The 18,002-nt window shown below is 38.7% G+C and overlaps 1 protein-coding gene across 2 annotated transcripts in view; it reads left to right on the top strand.

Moving 5' to 3' along the window:
- The window catches only part of hecw2b (HECT, C2 and WW domain containing E3 ubiquitin protein ligase 2b), a 51,800-nt gene that overhangs the window by 9,766 nt on the left and 24,032 nt on the right, over positions 1 to 18,002 (top strand). Inside the window, exons 3-11 of one of the 2 annotated variants that reach the window (XM_088015037.1) lie at positions 5 to 112; positions 2,748 to 2,842; positions 9,159 to 9,234; positions 10,421 to 10,590; positions 10,781 to 10,926; positions 11,729 to 11,829; positions 11,977 to 12,809; positions 13,672 to 13,813; positions 16,654 to 16,809. In XM_088015037.1, coding sequence (XP_087871163.1) covers positions 5 to 112; positions 2,748 to 2,842; positions 9,159 to 9,234; positions 10,421 to 10,590; positions 10,781 to 10,926; positions 11,729 to 11,829; positions 11,977 to 12,809; positions 13,672 to 13,813; positions 16,654 to 16,809 — 1,827 coding nt within the window. The remainder of the gene's footprint in view (positions 1 to 4; positions 113 to 2,747; positions 2,843 to 9,158; positions 9,235 to 10,420; positions 10,591 to 10,780; positions 10,927 to 11,728; positions 11,830 to 11,976; positions 12,810 to 13,671; positions 13,814 to 16,653; positions 16,810 to 18,002) is intronic. The other variant, XM_088015038.1, reaches the window with a different exon arrangement.

Here is an 18,002-nt window from a genome sequence, read left to right as displayed (position 1 = left end):
ACAGATGAGACATGTGTGGCCAATGTCTGGGAGTCCAAGAACCGTGGAGTAAATGGTACTCAAAAAGGACAGGTTTTGTGGAGACTGGAGCCTGAACCCTACTTCATGGAGGGTAAGTGAGTTTTATCAGGGCCTTTACTCCAGTTTTGCTGTTGACCTGTATGAAAGCTTGCTTGTTAAACTGTTGGATTATGTGAAATCCATTATTGAAAATAATGTGCCATTTTGTCATCCTGTGAAAGGATCTATTCTGGGAAAAAATGATGGAATTACTTCTCTTGGATAATTATCATCTAGTTGTTTTACTGGGAAAAAACATTAAAAAGCCAGTTTTTATAACAGTTTAAAATCTTTGTTGTGCACACAAACATATCAGTTTGAAGGGATCTAGTTAAAGGGAGGTCCTGTAAATAAATTGTCAAAGTGTCCAAAACTTATCCATTAGCAACTTTTTGAAATTTATTTAAAATATTCAGAAGAAAATGCAGCTTGAAGCTGAAACACCAACACACAATGCTACTTAAAAATGCTAATGACTGGCATTTGCAAAGCATTCAATCCATCAGCAACATTCATTTTGCTAGCCACTGATTGGGTGTAACCCTCAACAGCAGAGATAGGGTAAATTGTAGCTGTCAGTTTCTGCTACTGTGATTATTAAAACATATTAATATTTGATGTTTGTACTATTAAAACAGGCAGTTATAGATATTTTTAGTGGGGGACTCAAGTATTTGTGGTTCTCAGCAGTTATGATTCCTAACAAATATCACTGTAAAGTGAATTCTGGTCAAGAAGCAGAGCAATATGCATTTAAATTAAAAAATAGATGAGCAACATTTGAATTAGTCTTTTGCTTCATTTTTTTTAATTCTTGTATGAAATCAGGGTTTTTTGCTGTTAAGTAAAATAGCTTAATGATGAATAAAACTGATTACTACATTTGATTATGCAATTGATCCACAACTGAAAACCTAACATCATCTAATTGCTTTTATCTAAAACAAGTCTTCTTACAGTTGCAGAAATTACAGCTTTTTTTTTTTTAGTTATTTAGTCTTATTTTGATTTTGTTTAAAACATTAAAGCAGATAAACTGAGTAGCAGTGAAGAACCTTGTGCCCAAATAACCTATTTTATACTGTTCTGATTTTCAGATTTTTTTACACAAAGCAACTTTAACTCACCAAACTGAGACACTGAATCAGGTGAATTTGTTGTCTTCTCCTGCAATCATGAGCTAGCTACTTCACAGATATGCTACCAGTAGTTTTGAAGGAGGATTACCTCAGAGACAGGACTCTGGCAAAAATTAAAACCATGGAATTGTGAAATTTGGAATTAGGAAAATAAATGTACTTAATGGAAACTGGGCAATTAAAAAAAAAAAAAAAAGTTTTTCACAAAAACGTTTTTGTGCTAGGATGAGGTGGTTTTTCGGTCGTGTCAAAATAGATGTATTTTGCAAAACTGTAATGGAAACACTTTATTCACATCACATGAGTCATGTGATCAACAACTGGATGTTACTACTGGCAAAAACCACAAAGAAGATGACAGAAAGTAGTAGAAGGATGATGGTGTGTTTTTGGTTTTGTTCTCACACAAGAGCTCTCACAGAATCGCACAGTACATAAAAAGCTGTGTGTCATTCGATCGTTGAATACATCGCTCTTCTGTAAAATTGCCGGCTACAGTTTCCCCAAAACATCGCAGTCGTAGATGCTCCAAAGTATCCGGGGCTTGTTGCTCTTTCACCTGAATAAGATGCTGACATCTCCTCTGACGGATGAATTTTGAATAATTATGGCACCTGTCACTGCCATAATTTTAATGACACATAATGGAAATAAGCTTATTCACCTGTGATTGCAATTTAATTTCTTAATGAAAACACTGGGGAAATTGTGTTTTTTCGACATTAGCAACATTTTGGAAACAATGGAAATGGCCAATATCTCCCATCACATTCATGAAGCTGAACTGGAAAGCTCCTTCAGTGACAGACTGAAGGAGCTTCAGTCTGTCACTCAGCAGGTTGGACACCCCCAAAGGTGGTGGAGAATGACCGAGCTAAGATCCTGTGGGACTTCCAGATCCAGACAGACAAGATGGTAATGGAGAACCAACCGGACATTGTGGTGGTGGATAAAGAACAGAGGAAAGCCGTTGTGGTGGATGTAGCAATACCAAGTGACTACAACATCAGGAAAAAGGAGAAACTGGAGAAATACCAGGGCCTCAGAGAGGAACTGGAGAAGGCCTGGAAGGTGAAGACCACAGTGGTGCCTGTGGTCATCGGGGCCCTCGGGGCAGTCACCCCCAAACTGGAGCAGTGGCTCAAACAGATCCCAGGAACAACATCAGACATCTCAGTCCAAAAATGTGCAGTTCTAGGCACAGCCAAGATACTGGAGGACCCTCAAGCTCCCAGGCCTCTGGTAGAGGACCCGAGCTCAGAGGACATGTGAGTGAGTGAGTGAGTGAGTGAGTGAGTGAGTGAGTGAGTGAGTGAGTGAGTGAGTGAGTGAGTGAGACAGAGAGAGAGATAAAGAGAGAGAGGTTCAAGGGAAAACCTAGCTTGGTTTGTTTGTTTACCCTTAAGAAATTGTTCAGCCAGTAGGTGGTGCTACATTTCTGATTGAAATGTGAGGTGGGGGGGTGGGGAATTATTGCAGACATGCCCAATTCTGCTCTTTGAATGCTTTTCATGTACAGAAATTTTGGGGGGGATTTTCTCTTTGCAGCTGAGACAAAGATCTGTTTCAAATATTATCATGGAATAAGTGGAGCATTAAGAGCAACAACTCCTTGCATCACTGTGAAGAACCCAGGAGTGCCAGTAAGTGTGTGATTTAATACTTTATCATCCATATCCAAATTGCCTTTGTTTTGTTCCGTTGGTTGTCACTAGTACCACAACTTTTATGGTTAGGGATCAGGAGAGAAGGGGGTAAATTAATTTACAGATTATTTCAAGCAACTGGAATATGTGGTTTTCCCCCTCATAGCTTTGGCAAGAGCAAATGTTTTCAAATTCACAATGATTATGTGTGATAGTATGATTGAGCCACCAAAAATTAGCAACTAGAAATTTATTTTATCTAGTAATCTCTCGTTTTACATTAAAATGGAATTTTCCCTAAGATCTACACTCACCTTTTCAGGAAGACCAAGTTTTCGCTGCTTTCAGCCAGCTTCCATCCTCTTAGCAGCAATGAAAACTTATAAAAACACAGTGTGTTGGAAACCCAGGTATGGTGACTGACTTTTGTCAGGCTTGAGTGACAAAAGATAGAAAAAGACTGATTCTGTTGGCGAATAAAAAAAAACAAAAAACTAAGAACAAGATCTTTATTTATTTTACAATTTTGTTATTGTTTTTTTAACAGCATCTGTTGATTAAACTCAAAGTTACAACCTTGAGATGATTATATGAGTTGTTTCACAGAGAAATTGATCAGAAGCGCCGTAAAGGCAAGACAGGGAAATCCAACAGAAAACGTGGTCATGACCATAAAGAAGGAAATGCTGGGCTCACTCATGGGCTTTTAAAAATGTGACACTCTGCCTGAGAGCTGAATATAACTGCTGGTGAACAGGTGGATGACATGAGCATGAGTGCACTGTAGCACAGCAGCATGCAGGTGGATCAGATGAGATTGATTGCAGAGTTGAGAGCTGAGGAGAAAAACAGAGCAGGCAGACAGGCCAGAATCAGATTTTTTGGGGGTCTAACCTGGTGGCGCCCAAACCCAGTTCTTATGTTCTGCTACGTTTTAGATGGTCTCTTCGTTCTGGTCGATCCTGTTTAGTAATTTAAGAAAATAAGTTTTGGGGAGAAAAACGACTCGGGAGACGCAGCTGACCAGCAAAGGCGGAAGAGGCACGATCAGACTGTGAATGGTTGGAAGGATGTCAGAGGGAAATGTGTCAGGTAGTGATTTTGCGGAAATGGAAGAGGGTGCTGATGATGTGGAAAATGAAGGACCTTGGCATATTCAAAAAGCTAAGCATAAATGGAAAAAATCAAGACAACAAATAGAATCATCTGTTTCCGAGGCTGAAGGAGAAACTGTTACGATGTCAGAATTTAAAATAGTTCTGAAGTTTGTCAAAGAGGGTGTGTCCTTTGGTAAGTGGAATCCAATAAAGCTTACAAAAGAAATCAATTTACTGGTTGGAAAGGTGAAATTTGTTAAAATATTAAGAGATGGATCGTTATTGATTATCTGTAATGATATTAAACAAAAAGAAAGGGCGCTGAATATAAAAAGAATCCTTGGTGAGAATGTGAGAGGAAGACTTTTGGATGACAAGAAGTATGTATGCGGAGTCATTTCGGGGATTCCACCTGATGTGCCAGTTGATGAGATCAAGTCTAATGTTTCAGGAGGGAAAGTGGTGGAAGCCAAACGATTGAAAAGAAATAAAAATGGAGAGAGGAGTGATAGTTTTTCTATCATGTTAAAATTTGAAGAGAACAGTCTGCCAGATAAAGTGTTTGTGGGATATATGAGCTATGATGTCCGACCATTTATTCCTCCGCCGCTGCGGTACTTTAAATGCCAGAAATGTGGACATGTCGCGGCAGTGTGTAAGGGGAAACAGAAATGTGGGAGATGTGCTGGGGATCATGAGTATGGGAAATGTGAGGAAGGGGCTCCGCTGAAATGTTGTAATTGTGGAGGTGGGCATAGTTCAGGATTTAGGGGATGCATAGCTAGTAAAAGAGCTGAGGAAGTTCAGAAAATCAAAGTCACTACTGGCATTACTTATGCGGAAGCAACTAAAAAAGCTTCTGTTCAACCAATATGATATCCAAAGAAAGTGTCTGGAGGAGAAAAAGAAGGATCTAATTGTTCAGAATGCTCTAAGATTAAAGGTGACACTTTACTCATGACAAAGGAGGATTTTGTATTGTTCATGGTTGAAGTTGTTAACTGCACTGCTCAAACACAAAGGAAAACGGAAAAAATTCAAATAATAGTGAAGGCAGCCCAAAAGTATCTTGATTGTAAAAATGTTAATTGGGAATCAATTAAGGAAAAATTAAATGAGACACAATCTTCTCAACCTCGATCATGCAGTGGCGGCCCCTCTTCGTTATGTTAATTATTTTCCAGTGGAATGCAAGAAGTCTTATTAGTAATGGTCTAGAGTTTAAGAAATATATTTCAGATTTGACAGTTAAACCTCACCTGATTTGCATTCAAGAAACCTGGCTTAAGCCTCATCTGGATTTCAAAATTTCTGGGTATACATCAATTAGGAATGATAGAAAAGAAAGACAAGGAGGGGGAGTGGCAACTTTTATTCAAGATGGTATAAGGTATAAAGTGGAATCAATAGGGAAAAATTATGAATCAATAGTTATTAAGATTTGGATAGAAAATGACCAAATGTTGGTGATACATTTTTATAATGCTAACAAGAAGTTGTCCATTCAAAATCTCAATGAAGTAAATGATCAAAATGTAGGTAAGACTGTATGGTGTGGTGATTTCAATTCTCATAATATTTTATGGGGGAGTCTTAATACAGATGCAAATGGATTGACTGTTGAAGAATTTCTTGAGTTAATGATGGCAGCACTACTAGGTATGATTGCTGTAGGAATTTAAAGAGTGTTTTAGACCCAACATTGGTTTCAAATGGAATAGCTGGAATTACTTCTTGGGAGGTGATGATTGATTCTCCAATGGGCAGTGATCATTTTCCTATTCTAGTTTCAGTTGGTTCTGAAGTGATAAAAGAAGAGGAAGGACAGATTCCAAGATAGAAGTTAAGTAACGCTAATTGGGAGTTATTTAAAAATTTAGTTGATAGTCAATTTAATAAACTGGATGAGAATTTGTTTTGTGATGTGGAGATGTGTTATTCAAAGATTAAGTCTGTCATTATTAATGCAGCTGAAAGTTCAATTCCTAAATCAAAGGGAAGAGGAAATAAAAAGTCTACTCCATGGTGGAATGAGCAATGTAGTATTGCTATAAGGGGAAGAAATAAAGCTTTTAAATTGGTAAGAAGATGTCATACCTTTGAGGCACTAATTCAATATAAGAAAGCACAAGCTATATAGTTAGGAAGACTATTAGAGAAGCTAAGAAGGCTTGTTGGAGGCAATACTGTAATTCCATTGGAAGAGAGACCAAACTGTCAGAGGTATGGAGAGTTATTAAGAAAATGAATGGTGTTAAAAAGAGGTTTTCCTTACCTGTTTTAGAATTAAATGGGAAAATAGCGATTAGTAATAAAGAAAAAGCTGAATTATTAGCAGTAACGTTAATTAAGGTGAATAGTTCAGAAAATTTATCTGAAGAAATGAAAAGTAATAAATTAGATTTATTGGATGGAAATCCAGAAGTTACTACTAGGAGAGAAGTCTCAAACCAGGATTTAGATATGCCTTTTTCTATGTATGAGTTAGTAAAAGCTATTAATAATGCTAAGCAATCAACTCCGGGGAAGGATGGAGTGTGTTATGTATTGCTCAAACATTTTAAATATTCATCTCTTACTGTTATATTAAAATTGTTTAACCTGATTTGGATGACTGGGAGTATTCCGGCAGAATGGAAACAGTCAGTTATAATTCCCATATTAAAACCTGGTAAAAACGCAACAGACCCATCAAATTATAGACCTATAGCTCTTACATCTCAATTAGGGAAAATAATGGAGAGGATTGTTACAGATATGCTTTATTATTTTATTGAGAGTAAAAATAAATTCTGTCCATTCCAGAGTGGTTTTCGTAAAGGGAGAAATACGATGGATGCAGTTCTGTGTTTAGAGTCAGAAGTAAGAAAAGCTCAAGCGAATAAAGAGTTAGTGATAGCTGTGTTCTTTGACATTGAGAAGGCATATGATATGTTATGGAAAGAAGGATTATTGATTAAATTAGGGAAAATTGGTATAGGAGGTAAGATTTATAATTGGATTTTGGATTTTTTGTTTGGTAGAGAAATAGAAGTTTGGGTTGGGGCGAGTTTCTCTACTAGGTATTCTGTTGAGAATGGTACCCCCCAAGGTAGTGTGTGTAGCCCAATTCTCTTTAATATTATGATTAATGACATTTTTGATGAGATAGATAGTAGTATAGGCAAATCTTTATTTGCAGATGATGGTGCTCTATGGATTCGGGGACATAATCTGGTTTACTTACAGAAAAAGATGCAGGCTGCCATTTTGAAAGTGGAAGGTTGGGGTAATAAATGGGGTTTTAGGATGTCAATCGCAAAGACTCAAGTAATTTGCTTTTATAGAAGACATAAGGAAGTTAAGTTGAATCTTTATAAACATAAACTTGAACAAGTGAAAACAGTGAAGTTTTTAGGTGTCATCTTTGATGAAAGCTTAACTTGGAAACATCAAATAGAATCAGTTCAAAATAAATGTAAAAAAGTGAATAATTTGTTAAGATGTCTCTCAGAACAGGAATGGGGAGCTTCAAGAAGTGCACTGTTGGGAGTTAATCAGGCACTCATGAGATCTATTATGGATTATGGGTGTATAGCATATATGGCAGCTGCTGACAGTCATTTGAGAAAACTTGATAGTGAGCAAACACAAGCATTGAGGATTTGTTGTGGAGCTTTCAGAACATCGTCTTTAGCTGCTTTACAAGTAGAAACTGGTGAGCTTCCGTTAAGATTAAGAAGGTTGAAATTAATGTACATGTACTGGGTGAACCTACAAGGACATAAGTGTGATCATCCAACTAAGATGGTGCTGAAGGAATGTTGGGAACATCATAAATTAAATTGTAATAGTTTTGGATGGATTGGGGAAATAAAGGCAAAACAGCTTGGTTTAACTATGCTCCAGTATAGTGCTACAGTTCCTCAATCTGAAATTCCTCCATGGTTATTTCTAACTCCAGAAGTTGATCTTCAATTAAGTGAAATTCTTAAAAAGGGAAAGACTCCAGAATGGGTTGTAGTTAATAGATATTTTGAAAGATATAAAGACAACATAATTATATATACAGATGGATCTAAAGATCCAAATAGTGGTAGAACTGGAGCAGCAGTGAATATCCCACACCATAAAGTCTTGATTAAGAGGAGAACAGCTGACCATTTAGCTGTTTTTACAGTTGAATTATCAGCCATCATATTGGCCTTAGAATGGTTGCTTGGTAATGATACTAGGGAAGTAAGTACATTTATCATAGCATCAGATAGTCAAGCAGCATTATTAAGTATTAAATCTGGCAAATCTAGCAGATTAGATTTGATATTAAGAATATATCAATTATTAGTTCATCTTCATAACAATAAATGCTTGGTTCAATTTGTCTGGATTCCTGCTCATGTAGGTATAGAAGGAAATGAGGAAGTAGATATTTTAGCTAAGCAGGCCTTGAAATCAGATATTGTTCATCTGAATATTCCTTTGAGTAAAAATGAGGGTAAATCTATTATTCAAAAAGAAATGATTAAGATTTGGCAAGAGCTATGGGATAACCATGATAATGGGAGACAACTATATACAATTCAAAAGAGTGTTGGAGATAGTAATTATCTGAGTGGAAGGCGGAAAGAGGAAGTAGTTATGTCTCGACTTAGAATTGGACATTCTGGACTTAATAGTTCGCTCTTTAAAATAGGAAAGCATGAGAATGGGGCTTGTAATTATTGTAATCAGGTGGAAACAGTGGAGCATGTCTTGTTAGAATGTGATAAATACTCAGAGGAACGCCAGCTTTTAAAGTCGTTACTAAGCAGAAAGAATATAGGACTGTCTATGATTAGTCTATTAGATAATAAATCAAATTATGTTAGAAATCTCTTATTTAGGTTCTTAAATAACACTGGGTTAATGAGTCGTATTTAGGATATGAACAAGTATTTGTGTGTATGCCAGTGCATGCTCATGCATTAATTCAGGTATTAATGAGTGTGTTAGGATGTGAATTTGCACATCCTACACATCATTGAGGTGGATTTAATTCCCTCTGAGATCTCTGATGACCACACTCCAGTCTGGTAGGTGGCGGTAAATGCACCTTAAGTTGGATGCCAGCCGCCAATAAAAAACAAAAGAAGAAGAAGAAGAAGGCCAGAATCATAGCTGATTTTTTTTTGTTTTTGAAGTTGAAGTGAGATTAAACTAAAATCACTTCTCCATGCATTTGTTTGTTTTTGAAATAGGTGAGAAGTGAAGGCCAAGTGGAAGAGCAGTCGGGAAGTGAACATTGTCGAAAACTTGTCAGTTTCACCCTGTCAGGTAAGAGGAGTAACACGCACAGTCAAGTAAAGATAATTTGTAAAGCACATTTAAGTAACAAGGCAGTTCAAAGTAATTTACAGCATAAAAACAACACAATAAACTATCATGAAACAAGCGACAAATATTCCATTTTGTCAAATGCCATCATCAAAATCAGGAATACTCATTATCAAAGATATTGATCAATGTTCCAGTTATTATTAGTCAAATACAGATCTAGACAGCTGGGTTCTTAAAATTGATTTTAAAAACTCAATGTTTCAGCTGTTTTTTGGTTTTCTGCAAGTTTGGTCCAGATTTTTTGCATAAAAACTGAATGTTGGTTTGTTGTTTAATTCTGGTTCTGGAGCTGCAGCGCAAACTACAAGAAGAAGACCTGAGTGGTCTTGAAGGTTGATACGACAAAAGATCTTTAATGTATTTTGGTTTTATGCTGTAAAGTGATTTATAAACTAACAACAGTATTTTTGTGTTTTCACATCTGATAGTCCAGAAGACTCAATTTACTGGTCAATCTATGTTCCAACCCTCATCTGTGGTCATGAGTTGTGGGTCATGACTGAAAGAATGAGGTCCAGGATACAAGCGACCGAAATGGGTTTTCTCTGTAGGGTGGCTGGGCTGTTTTAGTCAGCATTAGAGTTTGATTGTGCATTCACACCTCCCAAAATGAGCAGGACTTTCTAGAGAAAAGAACTAGAGTTCTATTAAAGCGGACTAAACAGGACTGGTGTGAATGCACCCTAAAGTCATGTACTCACTATGTGCTTACGCGATCACATAATGAGTATTGTAGTTCAGGGGTATGAGTGCGAAGTTGGATGATGGACATTGTTCAATAAAGCAACTGGGTGGTTTTTGTGATGATTTAATTCAGTGTTCTGGCTAATTCAGTAATAAGGTGGGCACACAACACTGGGCTACAGGGAGCCAGTATAAGGACTTAGGAATGGAGGGGATTTGCTTCTGGATCAACTGCAATTGTTTCATTGACTTTTTAGGCAGTAATCAGGTTGACTAAAGTCAAACATATGGACTAGTTTCTTTGAGATCTTTCAAAGAGTTTCTAGAATTTCTTTAATCCTAGAAATGTTCTTCAGGTGATAGAAAGCCAACGTTGTGATGCCTATGCTAGCACTATGGGTATTGACAAGAAAGATGCCTATAACTCCTACTGTTTCAGATATTCAGGCAGTGGGGTTGAAGAAGGGGATGTTTTTTAACCCTGACCCATACTTGAAGATGTCCATCCTGCCTGGGAAGAGGAGCGGCCTCCCCAAATTCACTCATCATGGCCAGGAGAGGCGCTCCACCATTATAGCCAATACCATCAACCCTGTGTGGCATGGGGAGGTAAGCCCCTTTGCTTTGATAAACTCATTCGCCCTGGTCATGCATTTAAGACTTTGGATATCAGCAGATGTCCAATTCTTGAAAAATGTGTGTGTTAGTTTTTATGAAACTTTTTATTACCTGTTCTGTCCACCAATTTAACAATAAGAATTGTCAAGTATCTAGGTTTTTGTATCTCTGTTTTCTGTAGAAGTACACCTTTGTGGCTCTCATGAGTGATGTGTTGGAGATTGAAGTGAAGGACAAGTTTGCCAAGAGCCGACCAATTATCAAGCGCTTTCTGGGTCATCTGATCATCCCCGTGCAGAGACTTCTTGAGGGGCCAACAACAGTTGAGTGAGTTCACACCCAGACACAAAACTGTGCTGTACAACTGAAATGTCAAAAACAGGGGTTTTCAATCTTGATCCTTAAGACACACTGAGTGTTTTACATGTGTCGCTGCTAAAATGACAGGGGAGCTGAAACAAGGAAACATCTAAAAGATGCAGGATGGTGTGTCTTGACGATTATGGTTTGAAAACTAAAGAACTGATGGAACCACAGAGAATACTTCACGTTGGCCTCTCTGTTGCTCTTGTAAAAGTTCTATACATGCATCTCAATATTTATCATTAACTGCATTTACATTGCAAATATGTCCAGTGTTATATCAACTTTCCACTAATGTCAAAAAAATAAATTTCACAATTGTGGTGTTTCCATTAAATAAGAAACACAACTAAATTCACACCTGGATAAGTTTGTTTCAAACAATAAGTTATTAAACAACATACTACGCCATTATCCTCCTACAACTCACTTTTGTCCTCTTCTGACCTTATCACATTAATTTATCTACTTTTCAGGAGAAAGTTCAGACAAAATGACTAGAAGTTTTCTAATTGAGGCTTGCAGATATTCATTCCTTCCAGCAGGAGCCAGACTGCATTAATTTCAACTTCTAAACTAGCATAAGACATAATTACTGTACTTTAAAGAGCTTTATTTACCAGTCACACAGATCCAGGTAAACAGCGTGTGTGTGTGTGTGTGTGTGTGTGTGTGTGTGTGTGTGTGTGTGTGTGTGTGTGTGTGTGTGTGTGTGTGTGTGTGTGTGTGTGTGTGTGTGTGTGTGTGTGTGTGTGCCTGCCTGTAGGAGTCACCAGGTCAGCTATAACTTGTGTCGCCGCCTCCCGACAGACAATGTGAGCGGCCAGCTTCAGTTCAGAGTGGACATCACTTCCACCGGACAAGAAGGTGTGTTGCTGGTTTCAATAAGCAGTTGTGAGGCAGTAGAAAAGCCCATATTTTTTCATCCCAGTGAAATATTTATTTAATTTAACATGGTTTGTTGTAAACTCTGTAATGAAGTAATGAAACCCACCCCACACTTCTGCTCTTCAGAAGCCTCCCCAGACGCTGCTGGAGGAAGCCTCCTGGGCAGCGGAGACCCTGGCAGCCCGTCTGATGATGAAGATCTTCCTCAAGCCTCCTCATCATCTCGTGTCACAAGTGGACCTTCTCCCATGGATTCCGACGATAGCCCCTTGTTGGTGAATGGCCTTTGTTGCTATGGCGAGAACATCATGTGGCGTGAGCCCGGACGCTTGGGAGAGAATGATCTGCCCTCTGTGGCTCCGGGGCAACACACCCATCGACAGGTGTCCCTCAATGACTACCTTGACGCTCTTGAGGCCCCCACTGGCCACGGGGACCGACTTTTGGTGCCACCTTTGCCAAAACTGCGCTCCAGCTTTCCAACTGACACACGACTCAACGCCATGCTGCACATTGATTCAGATGAGGATGAGGATTCGGTGGGGCAGCACAGAGACCTATCACAGAACACAAGGGCAGAACAGAGCACGGACTCTGTAAGCAGATCACCTGCACAAAATGAAGATTTAAAGGAAGATGTTGGAGCTGGAGCAGAGGAAGGTTCTTCTTCTGCTGTTCAGCTTCCAGCTGAGCCTCCAAATGCCAGAAATGAAGTAGCAGAGAATGAAGGGGAAAACGAAGCTTGTGCTCTAACCAGAGCATTGGTAGATGGGGCTGAAGGGTCTGCTGGAGCAGCACAGGTGACTGAAGAAATGGCTGTCTTCTCATCCCAAAAGCCTGGAACTGAGGCTGCTGCAGCCGATCTACAGGGAGATTCCGTACCACAATGTTCCTGTCAGGAGCAGAGTAGCAGGATGGGAACCTGTAGCCCTTCCCTGGGTCCTCTCTCACCCATTCAAGTAAGCAAAAGAGAAGTTTTTACTCTACACCAAACTGTTTTAATCTGCAGGGGCTTATATACAGTTCCTAAAGGGCTCTGTGTGGTCGAGCCAAACATCTGACATTAGTTCTCAGAGTTGCAGTTGTGTGACTAAAATCACATAATTTTGTTCTCAGCCTCATGTCACAAGCTCCCTGGTGAACCTTTTGCCTCCCTCTCCATGCGAATCAACTGTGTAATTGGTCTGCATTTTGTAGGTGTGTTTCAGGAATGCACGATATAAACGGTATATGGTTGAAATTATAGAAATTTGGCATATGATAGATATCTGTAGTCTACCGACTAACCGCAGTAATGCTTGTTGATGATGTAACCAGCTGACATCAAAACAGAGAAAGTGGGAAGCACTGTAGCGGAGAGCGCAAAAGAAGAACTTGTTAAAAAACAGGTGCAAAAAATGTAAAATATCTGGACCTGGTTAGTGTTTAACCTCCCATGATCTTAGCACGATGCTCAAGAGGAGATGTCATTGTCGGATAGCAGGGAAGCACCATGAGGCGGGGTCACAGAATGATGATCTTTCTGAAACCACAGAAAGAAAACTTTGTAATAGCACACAGAGCACAAAAATCCTGGGGTTTAAATGACCCTGTGATAATTTATTTTGCAGTTCAGAGAGGGAGGAATTATTTCCTCATGATTGTTGTATTTACTGTACTGTTGTAAACCACACATGACAAAATACCATGATGTTAATGCAGCAGGAGGGGGAGCTGAAAGGTCTGTGCGAAAACAAACATCCACAAATCAGACATCGTGTCGACAGTTGACTTTGGGCCAACCTTGCTGTTCCCTTTAATCCTCTCCTTTTCTGCCACCAGGAGGTTGAAGCAAGAAAAGAACTTGCTCCAAAAGCAGAAGAGGAAGGGGCAGAGTCATCAAGCAGTGAGGCGAATGGGCCAGTTGGAGCATCTGCTCCAAACAGCAGCAGAGATGTCAGAGGAGGAGAGAGTTCTGAAGCTGGTAAGAGGTTTGTTTGTTGTTGCGCAACACCTCCCCCCCCCTTCTCTCTCTCTACTTCCTCTTCTGAGAGGAGGGAGATGTTGCTCCCAGCTCTCCGTCTAACGGGTCCGAGAAGCCTCTAACTCCGGAGTATTACTACAGATGAGAATATAGAGGACATTCTGTTTAAGCTGGGTGCGAGAAAGACTAGCCTGGTTTCCAACGACCTTTGCCTCCAGATGTCCCACCCTTTTTCACCCTGTGAATTAGCCAGATTGAGCAGCCCAGAATCAGCTAGCTTCACAGAGCACACCTGTTAACGGTCGCTCTTTCTCTTATTACAACTTGCACTTGTTACTGAACCAAGTAAGTTTTAGTGACTCGGGCGAGTCCCAAGGGTGTTGTTTTAGTTTGGGCTAAAAGCAACCTATAAAACATTTTCCACTTTCTCCTCCCAGAATCAAACTTCATAGCTATTTTCAACCATCAAAGAACTTTAAGGTTACTCATTAACTGAATGTCCACAACATCTTTTAGATTTTCTTAATGCTAATTATTTTATTAGTAAGGCAGTTTTGCAAGGGTCAGTACAGCTTAAATCAGTAGCAGAAATAATCAAATAAGTAAAATCAATAATCTAATCTATCTTTCCCTAATGCTGACACTGTGAACTAAAAAAGGAAAACTTTGAGAGAGACGGACGGAGTTTGGCATTTTGAACCCCAGAACTGGCCTGAGGATGAAAAAGGTGTTGCAGCAGCAGGAGGCTCCCAGTACAGGAAGAGTACTGAGTCAGAGCGGCAGATCTCGGGCCTCAGGGTGACTTCCTCATGCGCGTAGCGGCCCTCTCCTTCTTGTCTTGCAGCTCTGTAGCTCCTTTCTCTTCGTCTCACGATCTTTCTGGTCCTTCGAGATGTAGAAGAGCTGGTCTCACGGAAGGAACACACCAGTTCTTCCTCTTTGCCTTTGTCTTTATCTTCATCTTTGCCTTGGTCTTTGTCTTTGGGGTCTCGAACCCAGCTGGTGAGAGAAGTGCAATTTGAAGCCACATGTTGCGGGGCTAACGGGTTGGTCCCCATGTGCAGAACAGTCTTCGTCTCTGTGGCTCCGGCTCTTCTTCAGCTGCAGAGTTCTTTGCCCATCTCGATCTTGGCTCGAAGCTGCCTGAAGGATCCAACCAAAAACTCCTCTTTTGCACTCACCTTAAAGGGTTTATCCACCCTTTTAGTGCATTTGCACTGGCTAGCTTTTGTTGCTGTGCCTGTCTCATTGGCTGACTGCTTGGACCGATGATCTCATATCCATCACCGTTTTGGAGACATGATGTCTGTTCTAATGACCCAGGGTTGCTCAACAGTCCTCTTGTGTCTAACCTTTTCTTAGAAAAGTTTAAGTTCAGCAATAAGGCCTTGGTCACCTCCGCCCTCCTATCAGCTCCTCTTTTCCAATGACCTATCACCTACCATCTACCTCCAACACAACATCAGTGACCTTTAATTACAGTTACACATTTTACACCATTTCAAGTTCAATGTCAAAATCACATTTATAACTTTTTAGTTTCTCTGATTTAGCATTCATTTATAATTTTATAATAACCATTACTTATTAGTTACTCTTATTATAATCATAATGTGAGTTATTACAGACATTAATGAAAAGAAACCAAGAATAATTCATTATTCTAATTATTTGACACCATGTTACAGTTACTTGTTTCACCTTTAAGTACTTCCATAAGTATAAGAGTAAGTGTAAATATTCTTATAATCAAACCAACATCAACCACTGGTTAAACCAATATTAACTATTGGTTTAATCATAAGTTATCAGTATTAATTTAAGTATTTTACTCTGGGTTTTATCCAATTACTCAAAATGTTTAGATTTTATTCCTTAAACCTTTAGTGCTCAAAATGAGCAGTCTGGACTATTTTTAAACACTGCAGGCTGGAAACTTCCTCTTTCTTCAGGAAACCTGCTCTTCCTGTTACATGACTCACACCTATAGTAAAGTACAGACTCACTGGTCCAGGAGTACTTACTGGAAAGAAAAACTGAGTACACCGAGCTGGTAGTAGCAGAAAACACTTTATGTTTAGCACTTTGATAAGAGTTAAACATGGCTAAGCAGATAAACATGGAGCCAGTTGTACTGAATTTCTATAACTTGTAGACAATAAATAATAGATCAGCCTTAAAGTAGCAAATATTTGGCTAGTTTTTCTGCATCATTTTAGAAAAAGATATTGTTGATGTTATCAGTGTGCCACCGAATAGGGAAGGATGTTCTAGAGGCAATATAGGTCATGCAGTTTAAGACCAGTGCTACTGAATATCAAGAAAATGTATTTTGGAATTATAATTTAATAACTTCTAAAGAAATATCCCTTTCAATATACTTGCTTTTTAAAAAAGAAAAAAAAAGACACCATATTGCTATTCTTCAGTAACCTAAACTTAAAAACAAATTTAGTCTGATTTTAATGTCAGAAAGTGAGTGGGAATATATCATGTCCCTTTTTTGTGTATGTAAAAATCTGCTTTTTGTGATAAGTAGTACAGAGAATTGTTCCAAACACTGAACAACATGAGATTCAACAGAAAACTGAAGGAATCCTTTCTGTTACGCTTCCTTGAAATCTAAAGTAAAGTTTAATTATGTGTAAAAGAATATTGTGAGTAACATGATTTATAAACACTATCATTGAAAATAAAGCATAGAGGGAAATGATCTGTTACCAACAAGTAAATGATATTGGTCATCAATAGGAAAAGGAGCTTATCTGAGCAAGTAGAAAGTAATGCAGCAAAATTGAGCTCTGTTACTCATATAGTTTTGTTGCTTCTGTGTTCGAAAGGAATGAGGGCTGAAGGCAGGAACAAAGAAGGAGGGCAGAAAGGCACAGATGTCTGGAGGAGGCAGTCCATGCAGACATCTGCAGATCAGACACAGAACCAGGAGAGGTCCGGGGCCAGAGTGACTGACAGGACATTGCTTGAGGATAGAGAGATTGGTGAGATTGTAAAGTAGCCATCAGCGTCTATACCCTTTTTCTCAGCAGTTTTTCATTTTAAAACCAAGTTAGATATTGGTTTGAGATCATCTTCCTGTTAGGACATCCACCTATCCAAGTATCAACCATGTAGTTATTGACTTGATCTGATGTTGCAGAATATAGTTAGTTTTCCTCCTTTTTTCTTTCATTTATTTTGTAAAATACATCAGCCCGTCAAATTGTTCTTCAGTGTGATTCTGTCACCAGCAGGATTGACAATTGTTATAGTTACAGCGTTCCTAGAGATAGAAGCCTCACCATGATTGGTCCAAACAGTCTTCAGAAGACATTTAGCTTTCAAATTTTAGCTAAAGCTTGAAGGTGTCTTCTCAATCCTGGTCACTGTGGACATTTATTCAGTTTATGTGCAAGGTTGAGCATTTGTGGCTTTTGGATTGTGCTCATGAACATCATTAACATTTAAATTTCCTTGGTATGGGCCCAGAAATCATCTAATCATCTTTCAAAGAACTTGCTCATATTGTTGTTGTCCATGGGGATGACTGCATGTGCCACATGTCAATTGGCTGTAAGTTGCCTTTAGCATGAATGTTCTGAGCAAACTCCTGCATGGCATCTGTCCATGCCAGCGATGGGGAAATTGGGGAGGAATAGTTACAGAGCAGAGCCTTATTAAAATCAGAGACAGTTATGCTTCTTACTGCAGCAGGGACAGCTCAGTGATTCTTGAGAATACGGACAAAATGGTTTTTAATTTTCCCCCCAAATTTTTTTCATTATTTCTCAACCTTATGTATGCAAATATGACAAATAATGTTTAGGAAATGTAAAGATGCTAAGGTGCAGGCTTCCAGTTGCAACATTTTTAAAAAAATTACATTTTTAATCGACCTGACCTAGAACGTTGTCATCACCATCTGACAAAAATAAATATAAAATCATTTTTAATGACCTTATTAGTGATATTTTTACTCATTTTACAGACAAACACTTCTCAAGAAACAAAAGAAATATTTAATTTAAAACCAAAAACAACAAAAAGGCCATCTGATGGAGTTGACACAGAACTGAAGGTGGTGACAAACTAGTGAATAAAATGAAAAACTTGGTACATGTGAAGTAATGCAATTCATGTAAAATACATTAAAATGAATTAATTTCACATTTAAGTGAGATTTGACAACAATTTC

This window comes from Poecilia mexicana, unplaced genomic scaffold (genome assembly GCF_051168715.1).
Source record: "Poecilia mexicana isolate PSO_F unplaced genomic scaffold, ASM5116871v1 scaffold_2, whole genome shotgun sequence".
NCBI lineage: Eukaryota > Metazoa > Chordata > Actinopteri > Cyprinodontiformes > Poeciliidae > Poecilia > Poecilia mexicana.
The sequence above is the reverse complement of the archived record's forward strand: the minus strand, read 5'-3'. Positions and strand labels throughout refer to the sequence as shown.